At 52.7% G+C, this 27,129-nt stretch overlaps 15 protein-coding genes and 1 non-coding gene across 16 annotated transcripts; 10 read left to right on the top strand and 6 right to left on the bottom strand.

Moving 5' to 3' along the window:
* Positions 1-179: 179 nt before the first annotated feature.
* An16g04700 (mitochondrial 37S ribosomal protein bS1m) lies at positions 180-1,547 on the top strand (the record flags this gene model as incomplete). The annotated part of the gene is made up of 1 exon (XM_001397742.3): positions 180-1,547. One exon carries the CDS (start codon positions 180-182, stop codon positions 1,545-1,547), a length of 1,368 nt encoding a protein of 455 aa, XP_001397779.3.
* Positions 1,548-2,048: 501 nt separating this feature from the next.
* On the top strand, positions 2,049-2,687 carry An16g04690 (40S ribosomal protein eS17; the record flags this gene model as incomplete). Its single annotated transcript, XM_001397741.3, has 4 exons — positions 2,049-2,069; positions 2,142-2,267; positions 2,350-2,547; positions 2,613-2,687. 4 exons carry the CDS (start codon positions 2,049-2,051, stop codon positions 2,685-2,687), a joined length of 420 nt encoding a protein of 139 aa, XP_001397778.1.
* A 403-nt stretch (positions 2,688-3,090) lies between these two features.
* An16g04680 (uncharacterized protein) lies at positions 3,091-4,092 on the bottom strand (the record flags this gene model as incomplete). The annotated part of the gene is made up of 1 exon (XM_001397740.3): positions 3,091-4,092. One exon carries the CDS (start codon positions 4,090-4,092, stop codon positions 3,091-3,093), a length of 1,002 nt encoding a protein of 333 aa, XP_001397777.1.
* Positions 4,093-5,224: 1,132 nt separating this feature from the next.
* On the top strand, positions 5,225-8,966 carry An16g04670 (uncharacterized protein; the record flags this gene model as incomplete). Its single annotated transcript, XM_001397739.3, has 3 exons — positions 5,225-6,968; positions 7,028-7,123; positions 7,177-8,966. The coding sequence occupies 3 exons, from the start codon at positions 5,225-5,227 to the stop codon at positions 8,964-8,966; spliced, it is 3,630 nt and encodes a 1,209-aa protein (XP_001397776.1).
* A 484-nt stretch (positions 8,967-9,450) lies between these two features.
* An16g04660 (uncharacterized protein) lies at positions 9,451-10,758 on the top strand (the record flags this gene model as incomplete). The annotated part of the gene is made up of 2 exons (XM_001397738.1): positions 9,451-9,476; positions 9,555-10,758. 2 exons carry the CDS (start codon positions 9,451-9,453, stop codon positions 10,756-10,758), a joined length of 1,230 nt encoding a protein of 409 aa, XP_001397775.1.
* A 156-nt stretch (positions 10,759-10,914) lies between these two features.
* An16g04650 (uncharacterized protein) lies at positions 10,915-13,780 on the bottom strand (the record flags this gene model as incomplete). Its single annotated transcript, XM_001397737.3, has 7 exons — positions 10,915-10,943; positions 11,116-12,122; positions 12,173-12,601; positions 12,651-13,015; positions 13,070-13,145; positions 13,213-13,397; positions 13,742-13,780. 7 exons carry the CDS (start codon positions 13,778-13,780, stop codon positions 10,915-10,917), a joined length of 2,130 nt encoding a protein of 709 aa, XP_001397774.3.
* A 572-nt stretch (positions 13,781-14,352) lies between these two features.
* An16g04640 (uncharacterized protein) lies at positions 14,353-15,081 on the top strand (the record flags this gene model as incomplete). Its single annotated transcript, XM_001397736.3, has 3 exons — positions 14,353-14,484; positions 14,568-14,920; positions 15,006-15,081. 3 exons carry the CDS (start codon positions 14,353-14,355, stop codon positions 15,079-15,081), a joined length of 561 nt encoding a protein of 186 aa, XP_001397773.1.
* Positions 15,082-15,292: 211 nt separating this feature from the next.
* An16g04630 (uncharacterized protein) lies at positions 15,293-17,079 on the bottom strand (the record flags this gene model as incomplete). The annotated part of the gene is made up of 5 exons (XM_001397735.3): positions 15,293-15,313; positions 15,507-15,886; positions 15,942-16,425; positions 16,482-16,825; positions 16,890-17,079. The coding sequence occupies 5 exons, from the start codon at positions 17,077-17,079 to the stop codon at positions 15,293-15,295; spliced, it is 1,419 nt and encodes a 472-aa protein (XP_001397772.3).
* A 256-nt stretch (positions 17,080-17,335) lies between these two features.
* An16g04600 (uncharacterized protein) lies at positions 17,336-18,591 on the top strand (the record flags this gene model as incomplete). The annotated part of the gene is made up of 2 exons (XM_001397734.3): positions 17,336-17,788; positions 18,220-18,591. The coding sequence occupies 2 exons, from the start codon at positions 17,336-17,338 to the stop codon at positions 18,589-18,591; spliced, it is 825 nt and encodes a 274-aa protein (XP_001397771.3).
* Positions 17,998-18,116, top strand: 5S rRNA. Its single transcript, XR_009468054.1, has one exon. It is a non-coding gene; the product is annotated as a 5S ribosomal RNA (ribosomal RNA).
* A 199-nt stretch (positions 18,592-18,790) lies between the features above and the next one.
* On the bottom strand, positions 18,791-19,213 carry An16g04590 (uncharacterized protein; the record flags this gene model as incomplete). The annotated part of the gene is made up of 2 exons (XM_059745110.1): positions 18,791-18,922; positions 19,094-19,213. 2 exons carry the CDS (start codon positions 19,211-19,213, stop codon positions 18,791-18,793), a joined length of 252 nt encoding a protein of 83 aa, XP_059602763.1.
* Positions 19,214-19,368: 155 nt separating this feature from the next.
* On the bottom strand, positions 19,369-20,951 carry An16g04580 (uncharacterized protein; the record flags this gene model as incomplete). The annotated part of the gene is made up of 2 exons (XM_001397732.3): positions 19,369-20,490; positions 20,643-20,951. The coding sequence occupies 2 exons, from the start codon at positions 20,949-20,951 to the stop codon at positions 19,369-19,371; spliced, it is 1,431 nt and encodes a 476-aa protein (XP_001397769.1).
* Positions 20,952-21,011: 60 nt separating this feature from the next.
* On the top strand, positions 21,012-22,669 carry An16g04570 (uncharacterized protein; the record flags this gene model as incomplete). Its single annotated transcript, XM_059745109.1, has 8 exons — positions 21,012-21,209; positions 21,290-21,375; positions 21,423-21,623; positions 21,716-21,841; positions 21,921-22,040; positions 22,133-22,258; positions 22,354-22,502; positions 22,581-22,669. The coding sequence occupies 8 exons, from the start codon at positions 21,012-21,014 to the stop codon at positions 22,667-22,669; spliced, it is 1,095 nt and encodes a 364-aa protein (XP_059602762.1).
* Positions 22,670-23,060: 391 nt separating this feature from the next.
* On the top strand, positions 23,061-24,340 carry An16g04560 (uncharacterized protein; the record flags this gene model as incomplete). Its single annotated transcript, XM_001397730.3, has 3 exons — positions 23,061-23,103; positions 23,176-23,224; positions 23,275-24,340. 3 exons carry the CDS (start codon positions 23,061-23,063, stop codon positions 24,338-24,340), a joined length of 1,158 nt encoding a protein of 385 aa, XP_001397767.3.
* A 436-nt stretch (positions 24,341-24,776) lies between these two features.
* On the bottom strand, positions 24,777-25,815 carry An16g04550 (uncharacterized protein; the record flags this gene model as incomplete). The annotated part of the gene is made up of 2 exons (XM_001397729.1): positions 24,777-25,641; positions 25,715-25,815. 2 exons carry the CDS (start codon positions 25,813-25,815, stop codon positions 24,777-24,779), a joined length of 966 nt encoding a protein of 321 aa, XP_001397766.1.
* A 76-nt stretch (positions 25,816-25,891) lies between these two features.
* Positions 25,892-27,053, top strand: An16g04540 (uncharacterized protein; the record flags this gene model as incomplete). Its single annotated transcript, XM_059745107.1, has 3 exons — positions 25,892-25,957; positions 26,007-26,077; positions 26,168-27,053. Coding segments are annotated over 3 exons (1,023 nt in total), but the record flags the coding sequence as incomplete, so codon positions are not given.
* Between the last annotated feature and the right edge of the window lie 76 nt (positions 27,054-27,129).

The following is a 27,129-nucleotide window of genomic DNA, read 5'->3' as shown; positions in this document are numbered from 1 at the left end:
ACGATAATTGAAAATGCAGTGCTACTATTCGTTGACATAAAAAAGAGGCTGCACAAGATGTGGTTGTAGTTTCCCGTATCACGTGGCTTGGCGCGCCTTGAGCATTGCAACCAAGTTTTCTCCAGCTTTCTCCGGAGATAGAACAAGACCGCAAAACACCACATTGCCCAATGTCCGCCATGGCAACAGCCAGGCTATCTCCGACAGCAAACTTGCTGCGGAAGTCTCGCCTTTTCGCCCTTCCGCAGGCTCTGACGCCACCCCAGACTCCGCCAACCTCGAAAAGTGTCAACGAATCCGAGACCGCAACCCTTCCTCATCCTATCCGAGCGTCCATTGTCACACCGTCGTCTTCTCTTTCCAGGGGTGACTGGGGTTTGAAGAGGCCTCTTCCCGCCAAATCGACGTCCGAAAAATCTTCCAGGCCCGTGGTCAGAATCAATGCACTCGATACCTTCGAACACATCACGGACTTCGAGTCCGCGGCCGATCATACGGTGACCCTAGAGAAATTCCAGGAGCTTAACATGCCGGTTTCGCTCCCCGCAAGAGTCACGTACGGAACCAGCATCATTCCCAGACACCAGAGTCCCTTCGAATCGCATGTCGACAACACACATACTAGCGAAGGCCTGAAGGAGCCCGGCGCGAGACAATTCAGGCATTCTGGGCCCTGGCTTGCCGGGCAGACGGAGGCCGAGTTCCAGGCATATTTGAAGAAGGTCCGGAAGAACAAGCCAGAGATCCTACAGAAGCTTCGTGAATACTTCGTCGCCAAGCGCGAAGCCGAGCAAAGGAAGCAAGCTCAAGATAATGGCCAGGATCTGGCAACTCTCCGACCTGTCCAGATCACCGACGAAGAATTCCAGGGCTACCTGAAGAAACTCCGCACAGATCCGTTCTCACTAGGCCCTGTCGTCTTCGAGCTTCTGGATCTGCCGTCTCCTCCGGCTGTACCGAGCAGCCGACTCAACAACCCATACTACCAGTCCCCCGGCAGCAAGCTTTCTTCCGCGGAGTATGTCGCATCCGGACCACCAAGGACGCATCCCTCGGCTGGTCTTTCTTACACAAGATCACACGCTTTGATCTACAATCACCCCAAGTATGGACCTCAGGCCCACCAACGCCCAGTGGAGGCACGTATCTTGCGCCCCAGAGGACGGAAGGGCAAGAACACGAAGGCCATTGCAGGTGTGGCTGGTATTGCCGTGGAAGACTTGAATACTGTCACCTTTACCGAGCAGGACTCTCCGGCCGGCCTTGCCTACTTTGACGCCTCTATCCCCGGTGGTGCTAAGTACTGGGCCACCCCTATCCGGGCCTTTGTCGACTCGGAAGGCAAGATTGGCCTGGCTTCGTACCGCGCTAGCGCTACTGCTAAAGCCCCTTACGGAATCGATAGCCAGAAGAAGCCCGGATCGTACAGCATCTCTGACGTGGCTCGCGGCGACCAGCGCGTGGTCCCGAGACTGGATAGACAGCGGAACGCCGCAGCGGAGACTGAGGAGGTTGCGCGTAACCTCATGAAGAGCCTTGGCTCCTAGAATATTGGTGTTTCAGTCCCAAGCAATTTTTGTCTCATGTGTCAGACATGTTCTATCTTCCACTTAGAGAGCTTTGCTGTATGATTAGGTTTCTGGATGGTAAATGTATAGTTATTTTCGCACTTGTTCTTATTTGTTTGTGATATAAGCCGGCTACATCTCATTCTAAGTATAAATTAAATTGCAATTTCAAAGACGTCTCAGTAATACTGATCACTATAAACCTGGTTTTGCCATACCGTAAAGCAACAGCCATCTTCATAACTAACTAGTCCGTTACATATGAAATACATAAATGTCGCTTAATAATCCAGCACAACGTCCGACCGCGTTGACAGGTGAGCGCACGTGACAGCAGATAGGGCATCCACATCAGGGTAGATACGCATCACATGACCCGCACATCCTAAGCGAGGGACGGGTAAGTTGAAGGAGCAAAAGACATCAGAACATCTTGGACGGTTTTTCGAACATCCATCCAGCCAGCAACAAACCGCCAAAATGGGTCGCGTCCGTACCAAGGTGAGCATACACGACCGCAATAATGGAGGAAAGAAAGAATATCAATTCTAACGAAAATGCGCGCCACAATAGACAGTCAAGCGTTCCGCTAAGGTCGTTATCGAGCGTTACTACCCCAAGTTGACGCTCGACTTCGAGACCAACAAGCGTATCTGCGATGAGATCGCTATCATTGCCTCCAAGCGTCTCCGCAACAAGGTTAGTGATTACCCTCTTTTTTCTCCCGGAAATCCGGATATAATGGTCAAATGGCAATGTGCTAATATGCAATTGGATTTAGATCGCTGGTTACACCACCCACCTTATGAAGCGTATCCAGCGTGGCCCTGTCCGCGGTATCTCCTTCAAGCTCCAGGAGGAGGAGCGTGAGCGCAAGGATCAGTACGTTCCTGAGGTCTCCGCTCTGGATGTTTCCCAGACCGAGTCCGGCCAGCTCGACGTCGACTCTGAGACCAAGGACCTGCTCAAGAGCATGGGCGTAAGTTCTCCCTTATGGAATCTACATTCATGATTTATATCATGTCTAACTCAATCGTGCTTTAGTTCGACAACCTCAAGGTCAACGTCATCCCCGTCTCCCAGCAGCAGGCTCAGGAGCGCCCCCGCCGCTACCGGTAGATCATTGCGCCGTTGAACGGAAAATGAAAAAGTTCTGATTGTCTTCGGTCGATCCATGGCGTTCCCCATGCTTGTTCTGGTTGGCTCACCCGCTATCGATTTAGCTTAGAGACAGCTCGGATGAGAAATGAACACGAATTCTGTCAAACAAGGTGTCGCTGATTCCCCTGATGGGGATGATGCTTGATTGCCAATTTTATTCCCTCCTCGTCTGGTCTTACGACCGGATTCTCGTAGGAGATTCTACGGGGACGGCTGTCTGTTGGTGACATGCCGGACTACGGAGAGTCGATCGTAGACTTGACAGTGGTAAGCCATTGATTTGGTTCTTATCTGACATGCTATCTTATCGGGGTATCAACCTTTGTTCAAAACGCCTCATAATGCCATGCGCGAAAGCATCTTAGTTCTCATGAGGGACATATCCTTCGATGGAACCTCCCTTCTCGTCTCCAGGACGCATCTGCGGTGCTCTAGCTGGTCCGCGGGGGTTATCGTTCTCTTGGACTTGAATATTCACTCTGCCAGTATAGAGGGCAGGATGCACATCTCCTCGTTCCATGGCCAGTTCTCGTGAACGAGTCTCGTCGCGAACAGAGAGCCGTGCAATATCATCTGCCATGTCGCCAGGACCTTGTAGTTTCTCCAGGTGCATGCTGTCCAGCTGGCCAGCAACGTCGCGGATAGAGACGGGGTCTCTCATTTTGCCCTTGCCTTCTTTCGCCCTGGCCTCTTCCAGCAGGACAAGATGTTTGCCACGCGCATCGTCGGCCCTTCGCTCCCACACTGGTTCTTCAGCCAGCTGTACTCGTATGTACATGGCTCTTTCGGCGCACTCATTCGAACACCACATCTCGAGCTTCTCTTTCGGAACGATGTCCATTTCGCGCCCGCGGCCACCCCGCCCACTTCCCTTCGCACCCCATGTTATGCGAAAAGAGCCTCTGCCATCTTCCTTGCGACGCTCTCGAGGACATAGCCCGTAGCCACAGAGACCCTCGATATTCCTCTCCTCAATCAAGTTGTCGTAGTCGGCGGGTTGAAAGGGGACTAAGGCGGATTTGAACACCCGAACATCGTCGGGGGAGGGTGACGCAGGATCTGCTGAACGGGAGGACGGAAGTTCAACCAGTCTCAGAATGCGGTCGAGGATCAGGACCTCTGTGTCCTTCTGGGCCTGAATTTGATTCGCATGATGTAAGGCAATAGCTAAATGGCGCGGATCGACATCTGTCCGGTTTGCAATTGAGCTAGGTAGTGGTTGTTGTTGTTGAGACATTTGAAGGGGGTTAGAGGGTGACGCCCGATGGTTTGGGGCGGAATTGGAGGGGCCAGACGCAGCGGTCGCTGCGTGGATCGAAGGAAGAGAGGTCTTCAAAATTGGATTAGGCCGTCCAGAGGACATTCCAGCAAATATTCCCGAGGGAACAGGTCAAAAGGCGGGATAAATATCAAATCTGCGTCACTTGTTGGTGGAGGAAAAGTAGTGGTGAAATGGATGGAAGGTTGGATGGATGAGACAGAGTTCCAAGGTTGTTCGGGTCGGCAGGAGGCAAAAACCCCGGATTCAAGACGGCAGCTACGGATAGTAACAAGGAAGGGTCTTTATGTAGGGAAAGGCAGGTCCAACAACTATACGTGATGGTGCATGCAGGATTGATTAAGGGGAGGGGAAATAGAAGCTGCATTAGGCACGCCACCAGTAGATTATAGTACAGTGACTATCTAGCTACATTTCTGTGTAGATAGCCATGATGTACCACCCGGGTTAATTCCACGGCCCTCAGGCAGCTGTTCCATCGTATGTTTTGTTGGCTTTTTGGTGTCTGACGGGCTGTTCAATCTTATTAGCTGCCGATCGCCGCGGGAGTGGAGCAAGTGTCCCGCCAGGCAAGAAGAAGTTGTGAAGTGTTAAGTTACTCTGGTCGTTGTGTCGTAGTACTTGTTAGTACGTAGTGGTCGTAGTCGTAGTGCTCAGTGCCTCTTTGCTTCTCCGTCCCTCCTCTTTCCCTCTTCCCTCTTCCTCCTCACTCTCCAGTTCCCTCCCTCCCTTTCCAACACCGCCCACATCACCAACCCCCCCATCCCACTCCTTCCTTTTGTCTTCCCTACTCTTGTGCATTAATTTCCTATATTCTCCGTCTCTGTGGACATTGTTGTCTTTAACTTGCAGTAAGTCTTCCTGTTCTTCTTTCTTCTTATTCACCTCCCCTCCTCCACCTCCCCTCCCCCCCTTGCGGTGTTTCCGATCTCCGGAGGTACTAAAAGCTCAGACTACGTCAGTCAGTCCAGCAGGCTGACATATTATTATTGTTATTTTTGCTTCCTCCAAAGCATACCGGCTTACCTTCCCACCCCGCTGTTAAGCATATCTGCACATGTCTGTCTGCATTAGACGCTTTCCAGTCTAGTGCTCCACTACCTGCAATTATTATTGTTTTGCCGTGTCATTTGCATTCCGCCAGCCTCCCACTCGCTCCGCTCCCCATTCTATCACCCCCCACCACGTCCGCTTTGACAGCGTCTCGACTTGCCAGATGTCCAGTCCGCCGTTCACAGTCAAAGCGGTCTTCGAATACGCTTCGGACCACGATGACGACCTTAATTTTGCCATCGGTCAGGTTGTAACCGTGACGGCGGTGGAAGACGAGGAATGGTACTTTGGTGAGTATACCGACGAGTCGGGGCACAAGCGAGAGGGTATATTCCCCAAGAACTTCGTGGAAAGATATGAACCTCCGGCTCCTCCGCGGCCGACACGCCCGAGTCGACCGAAGAGAGAACCAGACGTTGCGCCGCCTCCTCCGGAGCCCGCTGTTGCTGTCGAGCCCCCTACGACACAGCCCCCGCGCTCATTAGAACCCGAAGTGGAGGATACACCTGCAGCTGTGCCCCAACCTCCTCAATCGCCGCCTCCTGCGTTGGCATCACCAACCCGTGAGCTTCCCTCTTCCCCGAAGCCAGCACCTGTCCCGGCATCTGTCCCGGCACCTGCCTCTGTCCCTCAGCCCCCTGCAAATGACATCAGCGAACCGGCTCCCAAACCCTCGTCCAAGCCCCCACCTCCCGCCGTTGCGGAGAAGCCGACTGGGTCATCGTTCAGGGATCGCATTGCTGCTTTCAACAAACCCGCAGCACCCCCAATTGCACCCTTCAAGCCGGGTGGTCTGAGCGCCCAAAACACTTCCTTCGTCAAGAAGCCGTTCGTTGCGGCACCTCCCAGTAGAGATGCATACGTACCCCCGCCCCGTGAAGCTCCCCGCAAGATCTACAGAAGGGAGGAGGATCCTGAGGTCCAAGAACGTCTGGCGAGGGAGCCGCCCGTTTCCGAGACTCGGCCGCTGTCGAGTGGAGGCGCGGAGGAAGGTGCGGAGGAGCAGCCCAAGCCGACTAGCTTGAAGGAGCGGATTGCTCTCTTGCAGAAACAGCAGATGGAGCAAGCTGCTCGTCACGCTGAAGCTGCCCAGAAGAAGGACAAGCCCAAGCGCCCTCCTCCCAAGAAGCGCACCGAGTCTCACGAAGAAGCCCTGCCTGTGGAAGAGCCGATCACCGAGAACGCTCCGTCTGGCGAGCCTGAGAGAGACCACAGTGTTGAGACGGTGAAAGGTAGTCACCCGCCTGCCCCACAAGCAGCTATGCCTCCCCCGCCGGTGCGGGAGCTCGTCAGCGATACCAACGATGCCGATGATTCAGCCGCCGCTGATACAGAAGATGCGGAGGAGACGTCTACGAGCAAGGAGGACTATGACGAGCGTGCCCGTGCGGAGGTTCAGCACGAAGCTCAAGCTGAATCTCGGCAGTTGGAGAAAGCCGAAGAACGCGAAGCTCAGGTTGATGAAGGTGCAGAAGAGGACGAGGAAGGAGAGGAAGAGGAAGAGGAAGAGATAGACCCCGAAGTCAAGCGCAAGATGGAGCTTCGCGAAAGAATGGCCAAGATGAGCGGTGGAATGGGTATGATGGGCTTCTTCGGGCCTCCTGGTGGCATGCCTCGTCCAGCCGCAGCTCCTCGCAAGCCGAAGGCACCTGTGGAAGCCGAGAGACCCAGCGGGGAGCATGAACGATCCGGCCCAGCTACTGCCCCTCCAGTGCCGATCATGGCTCTGCCGGGGATGAACGTGGCCAAGCCTGCCGTCACCCTAAGCGTGGAGAAGGAGGAGGAAGAGGCTCAGACGAGTCCTGTGACAGAGAAGCATCCTCCGCACGAGGTCGCCGATGTCGAAGATGTTGTTGAGGAAGAACCGCCTCGGCGTACATCCACCGACAGGCCACCTGCGCCCTTGGGTATGAACGAAAATTATTTATGATCCTAGTATACCTTACTAACTATTCTCTCTTTACAGAGCGCTCGGCTCCGCCCCCTCCGCCACTCGAAACACGGCCAGTTCCACCTCCTGTCCCTCACGATGCGCCTCTGTCTCCTCCCCCTGTTCCCGGACGTGAGTTTCTCATGGTATCAATGTCCTTTGCCGCACATGCTAACTTGGAACAGATCAAGCCACCCCTAAGGGCGTTGCTCCTGCTGACACAGGCGACGAATCGGACGATGAGCTCTCCTTGCACACTAGAAATCTCTCCCTGAATGCTGCGGCAGCCGATCAGTCTCCAAGCCAGCCTGTTCCTGCTCCTCCGCTCCCCGATCATCTAGACTCTCGCCGCTCGTCAACGTACGATGTCACATCTCCGAAATCACCCACTCTTCCGGCAGATAAGAGACTCAGTCGTCCTCCGCCTCCCATTCCACCCGTCCCGGCTCAAAGTCGACCAGCTCCACCACCACCGCCCGCCAATATTCGCCGGAGGTCAACTGCCGATAGTCGAACCAGTGTGACTTCACAGTCTCGCCAAGCGGGCGAAGAGGTAGAGGGCGAGGTCACCGAGTATGACGGCGACTACGACACTGATATTGCATCCGGTGCCAAGTTCAAGGACGCACTGAAAGCTCATGGGCGTGATTCAAGCTTCGACGAAGGGACGACGACCGACGACCATTCACTTCAATCTCCTCGAAGCCCGCCACAGACTCGTCTTCCGCCTCCCCCTCCCCCGACTGCCCCTAGGGCAGTCCCTCCTCCACCCCCAATCCAGCCTCCTAAGAGTGCGGGCAGGGCCTCTATAGATTCCCCTCGCGGACCCCCTCCTCCGCCCCCCCACCGAGAGTTGTCTTTCGGAGGCGATGACGATGAGTACGATCCGTACCGTTACAATGCTCCGCAACATGGACTGCCTACCCCAAGGGGGCCCCCACCTGTTCCCGCTGGGCCGCCACAGCTACCGCCTGTGATCCCTTCCCAGCCTGCAGAGGAAGAACCGGAGGAGCTCTATGAAGCTTCTCCAGTGCAATCACACCCCGAGTCAACTTTCTCGCAGTCTGAGAAGAGAACCTCGATGGCGCCCCCGCCCCCCACATTACCCCCACCCACACCACGTAGCAACCGTGCATCGCTCGATGTCCCCAGAGCGCAGCCTAGCATGAGGCGTTCTATGGATGTCAGCCGTCCGTCCGTGGACCAAGGCTTCATCGCCATGGACGTAGACCTGGCAGAGAATACGCTCTGGTGGACGCAGCACAATACTCCCCCTCCCGTGTTTCAGAACCGCAAGGACATATTGCTTGAGTTTGAGGAGTCCAGTTCTTCCAAGAGAGGTGGCAAGACCATGGTAACCAAAGACATCTACGTTCTTTTCATGGACCATTCGCAAACGGTGATTACGGTCAACTTCGACGCTCGGAATCCCACGGACGTTGCCTTTGAGCAGCGCCACGAGGCTCCTCCTATCCAGCCTCGCCAGGATCAACTTGAGAACGCACATCTGCAAATCGGCACTCACATTGCCGCCACGGCCAATTCCGTTCAGAACACTACCGTTACGGACGGCACTCCGTTTGGCCTCGTCCAGCACGTGCTTAGTCCCTTGTCGGATGCCCTTAAGCCGGTTGGCACACGCGCGTATGGCGCTTTGGTCTACTCGAATCTAGCCAATGCTTCTGTGCAGCAGAACGATGAGATTCGCGCCGGTGATATTGTCAGCTTCCGCAACGCACGCTTCCAGGGACATCGCGGCACGATGCACCAGAAGTACAGTGCGGAAGTGGGCAAGCCCGACCACGTGGCCATTGTGGTTGACTGGGACGGAACCAAGAAGAAGATCCGTGCTTGGGAGCAGGGCCGTGAAAGCAAGAAGGTCAAGATGGAGAGCTTCAAGCTCAACGACCTCCGCAGTGGTGAATGCAAGGTGTGGCGAGTGATGCCGCGGAGCTATGTGGGCTGGGAAAAATAAGTACAGTATGAAGAGAAGTGAAGTGCTGTGAAGGGTTGAGATGAGCAGAGACGAGTAAATGATTTGATTCTGGTATATCTAATGCCGCTGGACATGGACCGCAGGCGGACAAACCTCGATTGCCTCTGTGATATGTTAACTAACATTCTTGTTGTATGTACCTATTGATGTTATCCATATGTGCTTAATTTGTCATTCGTTTACTGCATAGTGCGAATACATCTTTTATGTAAAGTCCATTTGCTGTAGACCATAGAAACAATCACCGTTCGAACGTAGGTAGTAGTATGTATATTAATGCCTCAGGCACAAGGCGGCAAATCAGGCAGCGGCAGTGAGTGAGTGGCAATACAATACTTCCTCATCGGGAATTCACCTCCATCCATAACCTCTCACACCTACCTCTTTCTTCCTCATCCACCCATCCACCCCCCAGTCCACATACACAGAACAACCAGCTGGCCACCCAGCCCCCCCTAACAAAATGGGCGGCGACCTCAACTTGAAGAAGTAAGCCTATCCTCTCCCCCCAACCCTCCTCTCCTCTCTGTCCCCCATCCCGCTAACGCGATACCACCCCCAAAACAGATCATGGCACCCCTCCCTCCTCCGAAACCAAGAGCGCGTATGGGCAGAAGAAAAACGCGCGCTGGAAGAGCGCAAACGCATCGACCAGCTCCGGCGCGAGCGCGACGAAGAGCGGCAAATCCAAGAACTCCAACGGCTACAAGAAGGGTCCGGGAAACCGAAGCAGATCCAGCGCGTGGACTGGATGTATCAGGAGCCTGGGGCCGGAGGAGCAGGTGGAGGAATGTACGCGGAGGAAATGGAGGGGTATCTTTTGGGGAAAAGACGGATCGATGGCGTTCTGTTGAAGAAAGATGGCGGCGAGACGGAGGGGTTGAAGAAGGGGGCGGAGTTTAATGCGACGCTTGGAGGTGGTGGTGCGGTGGCGCAGGCGAATCCCAGAGATACTATGGCCAAGGTGTTGGCGGATCCGCTGTTGGAGATCAGGAAGAGGGAGCAGGCGGCGTTGGAGGGGATGGTTAGGGAGGAGGTTAGGAAGGGATCTTCTTCAAAGGGAGAGAAGAGGGATAGGGATAGGGATGGTCATAGGGAGAGGAGGAGGGAGAGAGAGAGGAGGCATCGGTCGAGGTCGCCGGAGAGGAGGCGGAGAGATACACTTGATCGGGATGATAGGAGGAGCGAGAGGGATCATAGAAGAGAGAGGGACAGTGATCGGGACTACCATCGCTCTAGCAGACATCGGGATCATCGAGATCGTGAAGACCGGTATGACCGGCGAGAGTCGCGACAGGATCGATCCCCTGCGGATCGCCATCACTCTGACAGACGGCGAGCCGATGATCGGAGAGAAAGCGATGGGCACAGAGATTCTCGAGACAGAGACCGTGAGCGTGATCGCAGAGACCGAGACCGATCCAGTCGCTACCACCAAGATAAGAGAGACTATCGTCCGCGAGACAGAGACACATACACCCGCGACAAGCCCAGCCCCGAAGAAGCGGAGCAGAAGCGCAAGCAGCAAGAGGAAGAACGACAGCGCAAGCTAGCAGAGATGCAAGCGAACGCGAGCGAGATGGAAGATGCTCGTCGACAGCGCATTGCGGAGGTCACTGCGATGGAAGAGAAGCAGCATGAAGAAGATGAGAAGCATCGCTCGGAGAAGGGTCGCTTTGTGTCTGGGCTGCATAAACAGCTTCAGGAGGATAGTCTCGATGAGCGAATTAAGCGCAGTCGGGGTGGATTGGCTCGTATGGATGAGGATTAATTACTATGCTAGTTCATCTTCATGATTATTGTTGGGTTCGTATGGTGATAATGGGATGCTGTGCTCTGGAAGCACGATATTGATGCAGTCATACAGTTATCATCATGCTTATGCTCGACATGCTATCGATGTATCATATACCAAGGCTTTATCTTATTATTCATGCCCTAACAATGCATAATTACCTACATATCCAATAGAAACAGAAGAACAATCAAGGACAGAAAAAGAGTACATCACAAGTCCCTGCCTGCGAACTGATAAACCGCTCCAAAAATTAAGAACCTATCTAGCAGGAAGAAAAATAATAGAAGCACAGAATGTTACACTGATACAATCACAGCAACAACAACTCACCCGTGGCTGCTCCACCCGCCAGCTGCGGCTGATACACCTGCTGCTGGTTCTGAGTGACGACATATTGCGTCTGGGGAGCACCGCCACCGCCAACACCGCCGTCTTCACGACCGCCCAGGTCCAGCGCAGCCATTTGCTGAGTACCGACACTATTGAAGTAGCTGTCGGCAGCGTTGACGGCCGCGTTCATGTCGGCGGGGGCAGATGCGCTGGCTGCCATGGCGGCGGTTGGGCTGCTGGATTGCGACGGAGCAGGGAATTGCCAGACAGCATTGCCGGGTTCTTCCTTGGGTTTCTGCAGCGCAGGGCTGTACTGTAAGCGTCTCGTGCGTGCGGAGCGGAAAACTTGTTGAACGGGTTTCAGGTACACGGTAGCGAGAGTGCCGACGTTGAGGCAGAGCTCCTCGAGGGTGCGGGAGTCGAGTTTCTCGCTTTCGGCGCTGATGGGGGGTTTCTCGCCCATGACGATCTGCTTCGCGGTCTTGGGGTCGGTGGATAGCAGACGCCAGTACATGTAGCCTCTGTCGCGGAGGTCAGGGTCGTCGGTTTCTTCGGTGCACCATTTGAGCACCTGGGGGACAAGCTGTTGGCCCTTGGTAGGACGTTGGATGAAGAACTTGACAGTGGCTGTGAGAAGGGCAAGTTGGACTTCAACGGTCTCATCGTGGAAGGTGGCCAGGTAGTCCTGCAGGAGGCCGTCGGAGTTCTCTATGCGGTCGGCGTACTGGCCAATAATCCAGATGATGGCGGCCTTGGCTTCGGGTTCGTCGAGCTCGTCGATGTTCTGAATCACGTTGCCGATAATGTTCTCGTATTGGTTGGGGTACTTGCGGAAGATGTTACGGATAACAACCGTCGCCTCCTGGACGATGTAGGGAATCTTCGCGTTGACCAGTTCCAGCAGGGTGTCGATGCATTGTTTTGCGGCGGACTCGATCTTGATGGCGAGCTTTCCAATGGCACGCACTGCCTTGCGCACGAAGTGGACATCGATCTCGGTCGCATACCTATGGAACTGTTAGCGACTAGGGCCAGGGGAAGAGAGGGGCCAACGTACTCTCTGAGTTCTGCAAGAACCACGGAAATGTTCTCCTTGGTGGTCAGCATGAAGATCAACTCCAGCTTGGTGACTTTAACGTAGATCGGATCGTTGTAGTTACAGAAGAAGCAGCGGATATCGTTGCGGAGCACTTCAGGCCTCTTCTGCAGGATAAGGATGGCGTTTCGGAGGGCCAGATACTGTACTTCTGGTGGTTTGGAGAGAAGAGTGACAAGGGGTGGTGATAGCTTCTTCGCAAGGGAGGTGACATGTCTTTCGTCGGCAATGTAGTTCATGAGGTAGAGGATAACGCGGATAGAGGTCAGGACAACGGCAGAGTTGGAGTGTGACAGGCGAGGGGCTATTCGCTCTGCCAGCAATAGTGATTCTGCGGAGTCTTGAGGGACGTAGGACATCAAAGCCTCGAGGATGTAAGACTGGCCCCATCTACGCAACGTCAGTAACCTGCAGCAAACGCAAGAGCACGGCCACATACTCAGAGCAGTCTGGTAAGATCGAAACGAGCTTCGAGGCACTGGTGTAGTCGATAGTCAGAGAGATCGATTCACTGCGACCCCAAATGTCCACCAAGGACGCAAGGACGCTAGAAACCACCGTAGGGTTTTCATCCTTGAGCATGCTGTTCAACCGATCAATCAGATCTGACGCCTCGACCATCTTCTTATCGTGCTCGTAGAGCTTCGCGACGCAGAAAGCGGCGGTCTTCCGCACGTACGGATCCATATCGCTCATCAGTCGCTTAACCGGTTGCACCGTCGCTTCGACAAACTCGCGGACATGGATGTAGGAGATGGTCCGTAGTGCCAGGGCACGCACCAGGGGATTTGAGTCCTCCATATCCTAGATGGTTCGGGTTAGCAATCACATCCCCCAAGCGTAAAGGATGACACCCACATCGATGAGGAACGGCAAGGCTTTGAGCGCAACCTCGGGTTTCGCTCTCGAGTAATTGACCAGGAACAGAAAGCACCTGTAGTGAGACAAACTCTTAGTCCCCATACAACAAGATGCGATACAGTATCTTCTGGCAGACGTACATCTTTTTGATTTCCAAGCTGGGCAAGTTCATGCAACCAATCACGTCGGGAAACAAAGCAACCATATCATTATTGCTCATGGTCATATTAGCGACGATTTTCTTGAGCGCGATCTTCTTGGCCGAGTGGTTCTTGTCTTTCTTCCCCCCACTGTTCAACTCCTGTCGCAACTCGGCGACTTTGCCCTGTTTGGAACGAGAAAATGGTGAGCCATATTGCGCCGTATAAGGAACCACGCTGAGGAACATAATAATGCAAGGACGTAGTCCGAACTAGGGGGATATTTGGGGTATTTGGGGGCCAGCCAGGAGGAGGGGATTCGGGGGAAGCAGCATAAGGAGCATAGCGAACAAGTTCCCCCGCAGAAGGGAAAGACAAAGCCAGCGCTGGCTCATGTGAACAAGGCGAGCAGCATGAGGGGAAGCGGCGGGAAGATAAGCACACGCCAAAGGGCTCTTGCACGCCATGTATGGATGGTCCGATTGAGCGGCAGGAAGGAGAGCAGTGCCAATGCACATTAAGTACTCACCCTGGCGAACAACTTCGCATCTCCCCCGCTGGAACTCATGGTGCAGGCTCACGATCCTCCAATCCTCTGATCCAAGTCTGCTATCAGGTAGAATTGCAAGTGATCTCGTCTTAATGTCGTCAAGGGAAGCCGTTCACGGACGTCGAAGAGCTTCAAGGGGAACACGATCGGTGGACTAGTTGGCTGGTTGGTCTGCTGCTCCGAAGCTTCAATGCATCGGAGGGGGGCAGACTAGATTCGTTAGCGTGACTGGCACAGGGGGAAACAAGTCTTTTCGAGGGCGCGACATTGTACTTACCTAGTCTCAATCAAAATAACCCCGGGTCCTCTCTGTCCCTGATGATCGTTAATTCCAAACCGACGTCGACTGGACCAACTTTGGAGAGGCAGCGTGAGAATCAGGAGTGGATCGGGCGCCGCCAACTCCGCGCTGGTGGAGAAATCCATCCATCGATTCCGGCCGGATCATCGTCACTCTAATCGCTCCCTCCTCATCTCCAAGCTCGGGCTGGCTTGTGGCATCATCCTTTTCTCTACCTCTCTATCGCGTCATATCTCCCAGGCACGAGGAAATTAATTACTGAGAGTACTTTCGACTCTCACAGTTCATCATGGCTTCTCTGCCCCCTCCACCGCCGCCGCAATGGGTGGTGAGAATGAACACCCCCATGCCACGCCCATCCAAAGAGGCTGCCAGCATCCCTGATCCTCCAGGCTTCTCCAGGAAAATGGCTGGCAAGAATGTATGTCTTCTTCATCAATTACTATGCCCATCCCCTCTCCTGCACTCCAGCTCATACTAACGCGACATTTGCATCCACTCCAGAACCGCGCCCAACAGTCCTCAACCACCTCCGCTCCGTCCAAACCCATTGAAACCGATACCCTGAAGCTCAAGAAGGCATGGGAAATTGCGCTCGCCCCCTCGAAGCAGATCCCCATGAACGCGATCATGATGTACATGTCCGGAAACAGTCTACAGATCTTCAGTATCATGATGGTGTTTATGCTGTTCAAGGGCCCCATCCAGGGCCTGATCAATACCAACACGGTGTTCGCCAAGTTCGATACCGAGGGCACGCGTGGGAAGCTTCTCGGCGTGAAGGCGATCTATGTCGTTATGCAACTGGTGCTGTTGTGTTTGGGAATTTGGAAGGTTAATGCGATGGGACTTTTGCCGTACGTAATCTCCGTTACTTGTTCTCGTCTTCCGCGTGGAAATGCGCTTGGTTGGATATTGTTCATTGCTAATACATTGCGACAGGACCACAAGATCGGATTGGCTGGCTTGGGAGTCAGAACGGCAACCGTTGGAGCGTGCTTATTTTGCTTTTGGATGATTGAGATGACTGTTCAGGATGAGTGTATGTTCGATGCTGTGTTAACTAAGAAATACGAAGCTATAGTCATCTGGAAGAAAGCTGCCATGATAATTGGATATGGTAAGGCTGGCACGACTAATGTTGTCTTCGTTATTATATATCTTTATCATATAGGATGGGCAGTATTATATGGTGCTTCAAATTCCCAACCTAAAAGTAACAGGTACTACTATGTTCTGTATGTTGGGTACTATGTAGATTCATTCATATCTGTCTAGTGTCATAGCTAATAGTTAATACTAACGTTATAAATCCAAGATGGCATATACGGAAGAAACCAATCCGGACTTGGCAAGCCAATATACTTATCTCTCCGCTAATTATTTTCGTGATTTCAAGGCCTTCTGACAGGCTTCAAAGAAGATCTGGCAAAACTCCCACACCTCCGTGTACGTGTTGTACAGAGGTGCCGGTGCAACTCTGATGACGTCGGGCTTCCTTTCGTCGACTACAACCCCGTGTTCTTCTAGTGTCTCCAAGACGCTATCCAGAAGACCCGGTTCCAACAGCAAACTGAGTTGTGCACCACGTTCTGCTGGGTTCGAAGGTGTAATGATGGAGAAAGGTCGCTTCCCAGTGGAGAAGTCTGCAGGATAGTTCAGAAGGAGATGCTCCAAGTAGCCAGTGGCGTTCAAGGACTTTTGTCGGATTTCAGCCATTGACGTCCGATTGAACAACTCAAGTGACGCCACAACCGCATTCATATCCAGAACGGAAGGATTGGATAGCTGGAATCCTGCAGCACCTGTCTGCGGAAGGAAGTCTGCGGTCCTCAGTTAGTGACTAAGTAAACAGTATTAGAAGAAAAAAAAACCTACTGTTGTTCATAAGGAAGCGAGTCTTCTTGTCGCCTCCCCACCAACCTGAGAGGCGCGGACGAAATGGCTCCTCATCACTGCCAACCTTGTCCATATCGACTCGGCCATGTCTCTCATGCACGAACAAAGCTGCCATCCCACCCGGACCACTGTTGAGGTACTTGTAATTGCACCATGCAGCAAAATCTACATTCCAGTCGTGCAAGCGCAGGTCAACATTGCCTGCTGCATGCGCACAGTCCCAGCCAACGAGGATCCCCTTGGATTGGGCATGCGCGGTAATCTTCTCGATATCGAAGTACTGTCCTGTATAGAACTGAATACCAGAAAGGAGCACAAGCGCTGTGCTTGAGGCATGTTCATCAATAACCCGGAGGATTTGCTCCGTTCGCAGAATCGGCTTCAAGCGATCTTCCGGCTCGATGAGAACCATGGCATCCTCTGGGCGAAGATTGTGGTGGCGAATTTGTGACTCGATAGCGTACTATACTCAATGAATTAAGTGCTTGCTCTTCAAATAATCGTCGAATCTGAACCTACATGGTCACTTGGGAACGCCTTTCCTTCCAAGATAATCTTATACCTCTCCTGGGTCGGGCGGTAGAAGCTCGCCATCAAGAAGTGTAGGTTCGCCGTCAGCGTGCCCATGACTGCCACTTCACTTTCCAAAGCTCCCACAATTGGCGCCATGAGCTTCGCACCCGCGTCATCGACGTCAACAAATGGTGGAAGCAATTGGTCCTCGTGCGGGAGAAAATGCCCAGTTACGCCCTTGATAGCCCATGTTCGTAGGTAATAATCAATGTACTTGCGGGCATTGCGAGGCTGAACGCCCAATGAGTTTCCACAGAGATATATACACCTGGGGTCAGACTCATCCTTGGCTTAATGGGAGGACAATTGGTTAGTGACACCAAGACAATATAATAATGACGCTACGACACGTACAACTATCGTCAATTGCTAAAGTTTTCCTTTTCAGATCAACTTTAGAGGGTATAATAAATTCCTTTCGAAAATCACGCAAAGGGTCCTGTGCATCCAGAGACTCTGCATATTCCCTGGTGAAGGCATTGCTATCAGTCTTGTAAGAAAGCGGGGAGCTGACGCTCGATTCATGTCCAAGTTGAGAACTCATGATTCACAATCTCCCTCGGTATGCGGGAGTACTATGCACTGGCGAAGAGAAATAAAATGAATATATCCAAAACCCTCGTCTACTATACAACCATAGGCAACATCAGAGAAGAAGAAGCTACAGTCAATGGAACTGTCAAGCAAAACCAAAGAAGTTCCCCGCGATTATCTCGATTCTGCCGCTTCTTGCCGGTCCCCGATCGACCAATGGCGTCATCCCGAACCCTCTGACTAACGACAATAATGCCTTCTTTTCGATGGCTGCTCCGAGCCTCCGATCATATTATCAATCCAATCTTCATTCTCTTTCACCAAAAGCTCTCCTTCAGTCGCCTTTCCTAACACCTACTCTCCCCTCTATGACGACAAACATGTCCCGTCCGATCCTCTCAACAGCCGCCCGCCGGATCTCTCGCTCCCATTCTCCTCGCACCGCGGTTTCTGCACTTTCCCCGGCAACGTTGCCGACATTGAGCTTCTCCGCATCTTTCTGCGATACCGTTTCCCAGCGATCCACGCTCCGGCCTAGATTCCTTTGCCCCCGGGCGAGCTCGTCATCATCACGATCAGTATTCCGCTTTGACGCTTTCGGACAACGCTCTTCCTTTTCTACTACGAGCATCCGGCCAGCTACCAAGGTGCTACAAAATCCGAGAGTTGATGAAGATGGGAAGGACTTGTTGATCAATATCTCGCCGAGGGCTGCGGAGGTACGTTGAAACAACCTTCCTTTTTTTCTATCCCCGCATGCATATACTGTACATCTCCAAAGGAGGATTGCGAAAATGTGGCGATGGTAAGGCTTGAGTTGAGTTCGGAAAGCGAAACGGAGTCAGGCGCATTGGCAACAAATGCGCCGGATCACCGGAGCTAGTTAACTGTCCGCCACGATATAAGCCCTTTGAAGTATGAAACGAGTACATACGACCACAGGGTGTGGAGAACAGGGCTTCCCGTCCGCTCAGCCGTACTTAAGCCACACGCCGGGAGGTTAGTAGTTGGGTGGGTGACCACCAGCGAATCCCTTCTGTTGTATGTTTTTGCAATTTTTTCCCTCTTCCGGAGGGAACAATATTACTTTTTAGCTCTTCAACTCGCTGAGGTGACCTTGTTAAACCACAAACTAACATGTCTTCAACAGCGTCTTCGCGAAATGACAGACCCCTCTTCATCCCCCTCCATCACTAAAGAAGAAAACCCCTACCACCATCTCCGCATCACCGTCACAAGCGGTGGATGCCATGGATTCCAATACCTGATGTCCCTGGAGGCCGCATCCAAGATCGATGCGGAGGAAGATACTATCTTCGCAGCCGAGCCTGAGGAAGGTGAGGCGGAGGCAGCGGGCGCCGGCGAAGCTAAAGTAGTTATGGACGAGCCATCGCTGGAGCTTCTTTCGGGCAGTACGGTGGATTATACGATGGAGTTGATTGGAAGCCAGTTTAAGATTGTGGATAACCCGCGCGCGACGAGTAACTGTGGATGCGGGACTAGTTTTGATGTTCAGGACTGAATGAGGACCTAGCTAGATAGGTATCATTCCTGGACCCAACTTCAACTGTATATGTGTATCATACTAGAATATGAGATAGAGTAATGCTATACCCCCACGCCCTGCTTCTTCTTATTTACTATAGATATTTTGTGGAAAACATATGCTTAAGTCATCATCTATTTCATCATGCAGATTCTACATCCCTGTCTGTCCTCTGCTAGCTAAGACACAAACAGCTCGATGCACACAGACCAGACCGTGTCGAACCGGAAGCAAAACCAAACACAAGCATAATGGGATACGCCTTGAACATTTCCTCAAATATGAAACAAAAAGGAAATAAAGAATTCTTTTTGTCGACTCCAAACCCGTATAACCAGGATGGTCAAGGGTTGTGCAACCAACCCCCTGAGTAATGAGAAGCATGGACAATCGAAGCAAGATATGGAAGCGGAGGACAGAATAAATAAATAGATAAGATAAAAAAAAAAAATCATGATGTTGGTAGGGTGGGGAAGACGTGAGAGTGAACGGGCCACAAAGCTGAGAGGGTAAATGACCCGTTCGAAAAACACGACTTGGACTCGATTTCCGACGATCCCCTTCCCAGCTGATGATATCTCCTGGACCACACCCCCATTCTTTCCGTTTGCACTTCAAAGTGTCTCTCGTGGTTCCTTGCTGAGATTGAGTACCCCTCGTGGGTCTTGTTACAGACCGGACGCATATCTTAAGTCAAAAGACGGAGGGATATGCGTCTTGACACAAGAAGGGGTCGCTGTAGCGTACTCGGACTTAGTAGACACGAGCAAGGTTCCTGAGGTACCAGTCCACCAGACGACGTCCGGCCTTGGTCTCGCTAACGTGGATAAGGTCGTTCTCCAGAGCGTAGTCGAGGTCGTTGGCGTTGACCGGCTCGCCCTCCAGAAGACCACCCTCAACCCAGCGCACCTGACGGCTGCGCTGCTTGTTGATGAGGAGCCAAGAGCGGAGCTTCTCAGGCTCGACCTCCAAGAAGCCAGCCAGCTTCTTCAGGTCCATGGTGGTGTAGAGCTTCAGGTAGGAGCGGATGGTAGGGTTGTACAGGGTGTTCTTAACCTCATCCATGAAGATGGCGGTGTGGTGGTCAACAGGGTCGACGTTGAGGGCCGGGTTCTCGAAGTCGGGAGGAGTGGGGCTGATGAACTTGGGGCAGGCCGAACGGAAGAGCTCCTCGAACAGAGGAAGGGCCTCGGGGCCACCATGCTGCAGGCGGTTGAGCTGCTCGCCGTACTTCTCACGCAGGGCGGAGTGGATGGTGTCATCCAGGCGAGTGGGGTGGAGAGCGACACAGATGGCGATGAGAGCGTACATCTGGTCGTTCTTCTTGGCGATGGCATCGTAGCTGTTGCCACCCTTCTGGAAGTTCTTGGTCCGGGAAACGTAGACCAGGATGTGGCTGAACATGCGGATGGCATCGGCATAGCGACGCATCATCATGTAGGAGAAACCGACATAGTAGTAGGTGGTGAAGTGGGCCGCCATAACACGGGCGAACATGGCCTTCTTGTTCATCTCGATGTCGTCGAGAGTCTTGAGGGCAAGGCTGAAGTCACCCAGCAGACAGTGGACACGCAGGAGTCCAATGATGGAGAAGTATCCCAGCATCTTGTACAGAGGGCGGGAGCCATACTCTCCGGCAAACGCCAAGGGGTCCTCACCACGCTTGATGGCAGCCAACTGCTCGTTGATCTGCGACCTTTGGATGAGGGAGTAGAGGACGTTCAGCACGGAGTAGCAACCCCACGTGTTCGGGTTCTCACGGAGAAGCTGGGCCTCCTCCTCGTTGGAGCCGCTGCGAGCGACACGGTTGCGGTAGCGGCAGAAAGATTCGAACTGGTAGATGAACTCGTCGATGACATCCCAGGCCCAGTAGTACTATTGACAATAAAATGGGCTAGTTAGCACAGTGTATCAACCGCGGCGAATCAACCGCACACAATTGCAGATCAAGGCAGCGAAGCGTGTATCAAATATAGCTGCAGCCGTAGCCGCTGCCCGCCGCTCCTGACAGACGGAGTAGTACATACAGAAGGAACCTCGAGCTCAACCGGACCATCAGAGTTCAGGATGTAGTGGAAAAGGCTGCAGTAGTTGTCGTAGCTTGCGAACTTGGTCTCGAGGGTAGCCTGGTACTCGAGCGGGGTGGCAGCAGCAGCGAGCTGTGCCTGGAGGTCCTGCGTCTGGGAGCCACCTCCAAGGGATGTCGTTCTGTCCAACTCGCTCATGCCATCATCGAAGTTGACCTGCTCGCGGTAGTCGTTGACAAGCGCTTCCTCCTCCACATCGGACTCGTCGCCCAGGTTGGGGTGCGCGTTGGCGCGCTCTTCGTAGGACATTTTGCGATAGAAGTACGTCTGTCGACGAGTAGGAAATTGTCCGGCAAACGGTCGGGGGGGATGGGTGGGGAGGAGAGGGGGCACGTCGTCTGGCGTAGCGGTTCGGCGTCGGCGTGTGGGATTTCGATTGTTTCGGCGGAGTCGAATTTTGAGGGTTTTCGCTTGGATGAGTTGTGCTTATCTTATCTGGGGATAACTTCACCGCTGAGTCAGCTATGCACGATCACTCGGGCACAACACGAATCCCTGCACCCAAATGTAACTAGTTACTAGTATAGAAGATCGCTTCATTTAGGAGGTGTTCATTTTTGTTTCCGCGGTGGGGAGCGTATTCATAGATCGCGGCCCCTACAGCAGAATTTATGCAAACAATTCCATTCATTCATCGCCAGGATGCTAATCGGGTATTCGCTGGGGCGAGATGGTAAATATTACATGATTCATCTAAAACTCATTGCAACAGTTTTGGAGCAAGTCTCAAGAGCAAGAACAGGACTGGAAATACAACACAAAGAAGAAAGATCAACAAAGCATGAGTAGAAGCTTCAGTAGCTCGAGCCGTAAGGGTCCCAATTTCTCAAAACAGTATGCTATACGAGTACAAGACCCTGCTCGGCAGCGTCAAGAACAGCACAGTCGATTCATAATCGTGGCGCATTCAGCCCAGAGATGGTTCTGCTAGCCGTCTCTTTTTCAGTTCCATGTTAGTCACCTGCAGGAGATGATTAGCATACAACTACATTTGGCTCATTTCGAGCTCGGAGGACGCATGCTGAAGACGGCAAATACAATAGCCGTATGGCAGGCGAATGGGCGTACCTTAGCTTCATAGATCACATGTCTGATCATAGTCTTAAACGATCATCTGCGCAAGACCTTGGCCGCCCAAAGTCTTGCTGTCGACGAATTCCTGGCTCTTGAGACCCGCCAGCGCATAGAATAAACCGGCAATGAGTAGGAAGACGGCAGCCGCAATCAAACTGGTAGCGGACTTGATAAGACTAAGCCATTGCACAACACTCATAACTGTATACATTGCAGCGCGCATCCAGTTTGTGGTGAAGCGTCGGATAAATGCATCGAACTTCGGTGATGTGGGGCATATTCTGAGGAGGAAGGGCACTTCGGCGAAGATGAGGATCAAACCAGAGATGCTGTGTATTGTAAGCGTCTGAGACCAGTGTAAGAAATGCAGGTGAGTACTCACAGGCACAGAACACTAAAGATGATGATCACGACGTCGAACGAGAAGATGTTGGCGATACCGAGAGCCAAGCACAAGACGATGCAGATCACGCCCGTCCTACGTCAGATATCGATTAGCAAACTAGTCCGGTAGACGCCATAATTATTGCTCCATTGTTGTCGCAGTCCCCCAAAATTTATGCGCAATCATTCAGAGTACACGGTTGCCCAAGGCGGCAACTGATGGAGGTCCTTTCATGACAGCGCCAAGCGCTGAAGATCCAGGCAACCATGATTTGTTTTCGCAAATGTTGCAAAGGCGCACAGTTGGGCAGCAGCGGGCGAGAAATGGAACAGAGAAGAGCGGTACAAACCATTGTCCGTAGATACCTAAGTGATGAGTTGTTAGTTATCCCTTGCTTCGCATGTCAAAGAATAAATCAGGTAAACAAGGCAAGTCCGTACTGAAGTTTCTCGAGCGGAGCTCCTCGGCGAGAGTCATGGTGCCGGACGAAGGTGCAGGATACCGGTAAAACTTTGGTAACGATTCAAATCAAAAAGTATAAAGCAACTGTGGTGCGATGCCGGGAACAGCCTTTATATAGAAGTGGGAAGTATGGTCGGTTGGTGATCGTGAGGCTACTACTTAAGATTACTAGTCGGGAGTAGACGCGATTGACGGTTTGAATGGGGCCAGTTTGTCTGTCCGGGCCGATCCCTTCACCGCGCGGCAGAATGGCCTCTTCCGCCTTTGAGGTCGGGGATCCCGCATTATTATGCTGCCAGCAACTTTCCCCGGTTCCTAGATAAGGAGCTCTTCGAATTCCAACAGAAGGATTTTCACCGTGGGGACTGAGTATAAGCCTTAAGAGATTTTCGCAAGGCTAATCATCAATTACTGTTGCCTTTTTAATTGCTACAGCTATGGATGCTTCGCCAACCAAACACACCCGCAATGTCTCTAGATGTAAGGAGCATTAATGTTCGATGCTTGTTGTATCATCGGCAATCTGAAGAATACAAGGCTGATTCGTCCTAGCTTCAAGGCCGCGTAGCACGACGAAGGGCCCTCTAGATCAGCCGGATGAGTGAGCAGCGGATCTGCTTGATGAATTAGGTCTATACTAACAATTACAAGCCCGCTCGGCTCCGAAACAGTGAACACAGCCGCATCCCCAAGACCAGCTACAGCAGGCGATGGTGGATTTACCGGCGCTTCATTTAGCAGACTGGACCCATTGGGGCCGGATGAACTGCCACCAACAGTGGAGAAAGACCTCTCGTACCTACTTCGGTATGATGTGTATCATTCTCTCTCTCAGGTAGAAATACCGCACGCGCTTCGCTCCGAGTTCCTTGCCCCAACGTCAGATGAATCGCTGTCCACAAGCCTGGCCACTCTTGAGCGGCTTCTGGCTGAAGGCCACTTTTTGCTCGCCGCTTACTTGTGTGGAACGATCTTAACATCTTCTTTGATCTCGGCTACTGACATCAAACGAATCTTTGCTCTTTTTTACACTCGGCTAGCGTGTCTGCAACTATCTGGGAATACGATCATTGCAGCGCAAGAATCAAAGGCGCTTGAAGACCTGAGCTCCGCATTCTATTATGTGGAACCGATTTCCGGGACGTCTGATAAGCACTCAAACTATCCTCGTCACATCGTACCATGGCCCCTACGGGTGTTGGCTATCAGACTCCAGAGCATTGGGTTCGGCGACTCACGTAGGGGCATCGGTGGACTCTACGAGATTGGCTTGGAAGCGCGAAGGGAGATTCTGCGGCCAGATATGGACCCCGAAGAGCGTAAGTTGTGGAGAGAACGACTGTCTGACCTCGGGATGAGAAATGTGAACGCGCTCATTGAAATGGGGGATTTGGATGCCGCCAGGAGGTCACTCGCTAGCTTGCGCATGGCGGAGTCGGAAAGCGAGATCAACAAACTGAGGAAAGTACTTTTGATGCTCATAATTGGCGATCTTGATGCTGCGAGGCAGGTGTGTGGCGAAGAGAGCGATGCCGGGAACACCGTGTTCCGCCCGCTTCTCAGTATGGCCGAGGGTCGGTACGACGACGCAGTAGCTGAATGGCGCGCCTTACTTGGCAACGAGGAACACAGACCCGATGAGTCCATGATCTCGCAGAACCTGGCGGTGTGCTTGTTGTACACTGGTAGGTTGAACGAAGTAAGTCATATTCCCTAAAGATTACCTACCACCAAGCCCGTGCTTAACCCTGCCACAGGCACGTGAGGTCCTTGAGTCACTGGTGCACACAAATCACTCGTTCTCGAGTCTCGTGTTCAACCTCTCAACAGTCTATGAGCTCTGTTCCGACAAATCCGCCAAGCTAAAGACCGACCTTGTAGAGACTGTGGCCAGACAACCCGTCACTGGGACTACTAATCTTGATCGGCCTAACGGGGACTTCAAACTTTAATGACAGCAGCAAGGATCACGAAAAGTCTACACTTCAATGGCAAGGAGATCCCAGGTTCTAAGTCTGGTGCGCTATACTAAAAATGCTTGTCGGATCCTCCTGCCATATAGCTGTCTATACACCTGAAACAAACGCCATACTCCGCCAATGCCCGTATAAGCGCCAATCAACGATGCAGCAATGACATTATCGGCGATAACATCATGGATTCTCCTTTATGGGTGCAAGATTACTTTGCGGTCTTTGCTTCGGCTTCCGAATAATGATTCTATCGCCCTCTTTCTCCCAGCCCAGGCTCTCCGCCTTTACCAGGTTCTCCCATGTCCAATTGCTGTCACCGGTGCAACCTTCGGTGATCCATCGGGTGTCAGTGCTGAGATAAGCTTTGCCGACTGCTTTGAGAGCATGTCGTCTGACGCGGTCTTCAGCCCAATTCATGACGGCGCGCATCCGGGAATCTACATCTTGCCGAATCTGCCAGAACACAATCCAGTTATCATGTGCCAGGGCGTTCAATACACGGTCTATAGTCGATGACTGAAAACCGTATCGTCTGCGGGCACGCGCACGTAGCTGATAAGCCGCAACCATGTCCTCCTGTCGACAGGCGTAATCCAGGATCCAATACGAAATGAGATCTTTCAAGTCAGAGTCCGGCAAGGGGTGAGAAGAAGTGTGTAAATCCTCGAGGATGTAACGAAAGGAAGGAAAGTATGATGGAGGATGTCGGGCTTGAATCGCGAGCTTGATGGAAAAGATGTGGACTTGCTGGGAGAAAGATATGGGAATCTTGGAGCTGGTAGCCAAAACCGCCTCGCGCAGCTTGCGGAGGGAGAGGAGGATGGTGGATAGTTCTGCAGATGGGGAAGGACTACGGGGCCCTGTCGACTTATTATTGTTTGAGGAGGGAAGAGAAGCTGGCGGATTGCTGGTGGCATCGCTCGAAGCGCTCCTGGGAAGGGACGTCCATGCCGCTTCTATGTTTTTGGAATGGCGAGCGCAGAACTCCATGTACCGATTTACAATCTTGTCATAGTACTCTTTCTGAACCTTGTGGTCTAGCAATCTGTGAGCGTCAGCACTGCCGCAGGTAACCGCATCGTCGCTCCACCACGGGTATCAGGAGGCCGTGAGCATACTTTTGATCGCCTTTGGATACAAACCCCACGGTGTCGAGCGAGTCTGCCACGGGCTTTAACCGACTGCCTGGGGCTTTTCCGGGCTGCGCATGACCAGCCATGATGTATATATATAGTGGATCTCAAAAAAGAAAACAGAGGGAGGTTATTGATATTGCGTCATGCTCGAATTGGAGAATGAAGCTATCCAAAGTTGATGGACTGGTGAATGATCTGCGGGGATCCCGTCGGGGAAGTGCCGCGGTGTTTGTTTCATTTGCACTGTTTGTCAGGTTTCCCAACGAGCCAAAAGTCCCAAAAGGGAACGGCGATACTCCGCGGAATCCCCAACGCTCTTCTTCAGGTTCCTCACCATCACTTCGGGTTGGGGTGTTTTTGGGGGGGTTGTTTTGCTTCTTTTTGACCCTTTTCTCTGCTTTCCCGTGTACATATTTCTTTTTCTGTTCTTGTTAGACGGTCATCTTACCTCATTCTCACGCGTATACTCCCTAGAGGACCACCCCGATTACGGAGCAGCCGCCAGCCATCTGCTCACCGGAGATCTGGGATCTGTCACTCTGTCTGCATGCTGCATGTGAGGAATATGTCCACTCGCCAGCGTCGCCCCACTCAAGTCCATGAGAAGGATCTGGGTACCAGCCAGCCTGCTGTGGTGGCAGCTGCGGTGTTGGAACAGCCTTCCCAAGTCATCAGAAAGCTTCTTCACTGGGATGATCTGCCCCATTGGCAGCGCGACAACCAGCACATTCACACGGGCTATCGGCCGGCATCGTTCTCTCTTCTGGTCTCCCTGCAGTCCTTGACCTACCTTCACAATGAAACGGTCAACATCTACACGCATCTGCTGCCGTCTTTACTGGCCGTTCCAGCGGCTGGGCTTCTCTATCGGGCACTAGCTCCGCGATATGAGAGTGCCACCCAGGCGGATCTGGTTGCTTTTGGATGCTTCTTCGCGGGGGCAGCCTTCTGTTTGGGCATGTCTGCAACATATCATACCATTTCGAATCACTCCCCCCTCGTGGCCCGCATCGGAAACACGTTTGACTATGTTGGTATCGTAGGGCTTATCGTGGGCAGCTTCGTGCCTAGCGTGTACTTTGGATTCTACTGTATGCCTGATCTGCAACGGTTGTATTGGACGATGATCTGCGCTTCTCGGTCTTGGCTGCATCCTTGTTTCGATCTTCCCTCATTTCCGGACGCCTCGGTGGCGGCCATTCCGTGCGTCCATGTTTGTCGGCATGGGTCTGTCAGCGGTGTTCCCCGTGATCCACGGCTTACGCTTGTACGGTCTGGAGCAGATGACACGCCAAATCGGGCTCGGCTGGCTGCTTCTCCAAGGTTTTCTGTACATTTTGGGAGCAACCATCTATGCGGCCCGGGTGCCGGAGCGCTTGCGACCAGGCCACTTCGAT

Source organism: Aspergillus niger (genome assembly GCF_000002855.4).
Source record: "Aspergillus niger supercontig An16".
NCBI lineage: Eukaryota > Fungi > Ascomycota > Eurotiomycetes > Eurotiales > Aspergillaceae > Aspergillus > Aspergillus niger.
The sequence above is the reverse complement of the archived record's forward strand: the minus strand, read 5'-3'. Positions and strand labels throughout refer to the sequence as shown.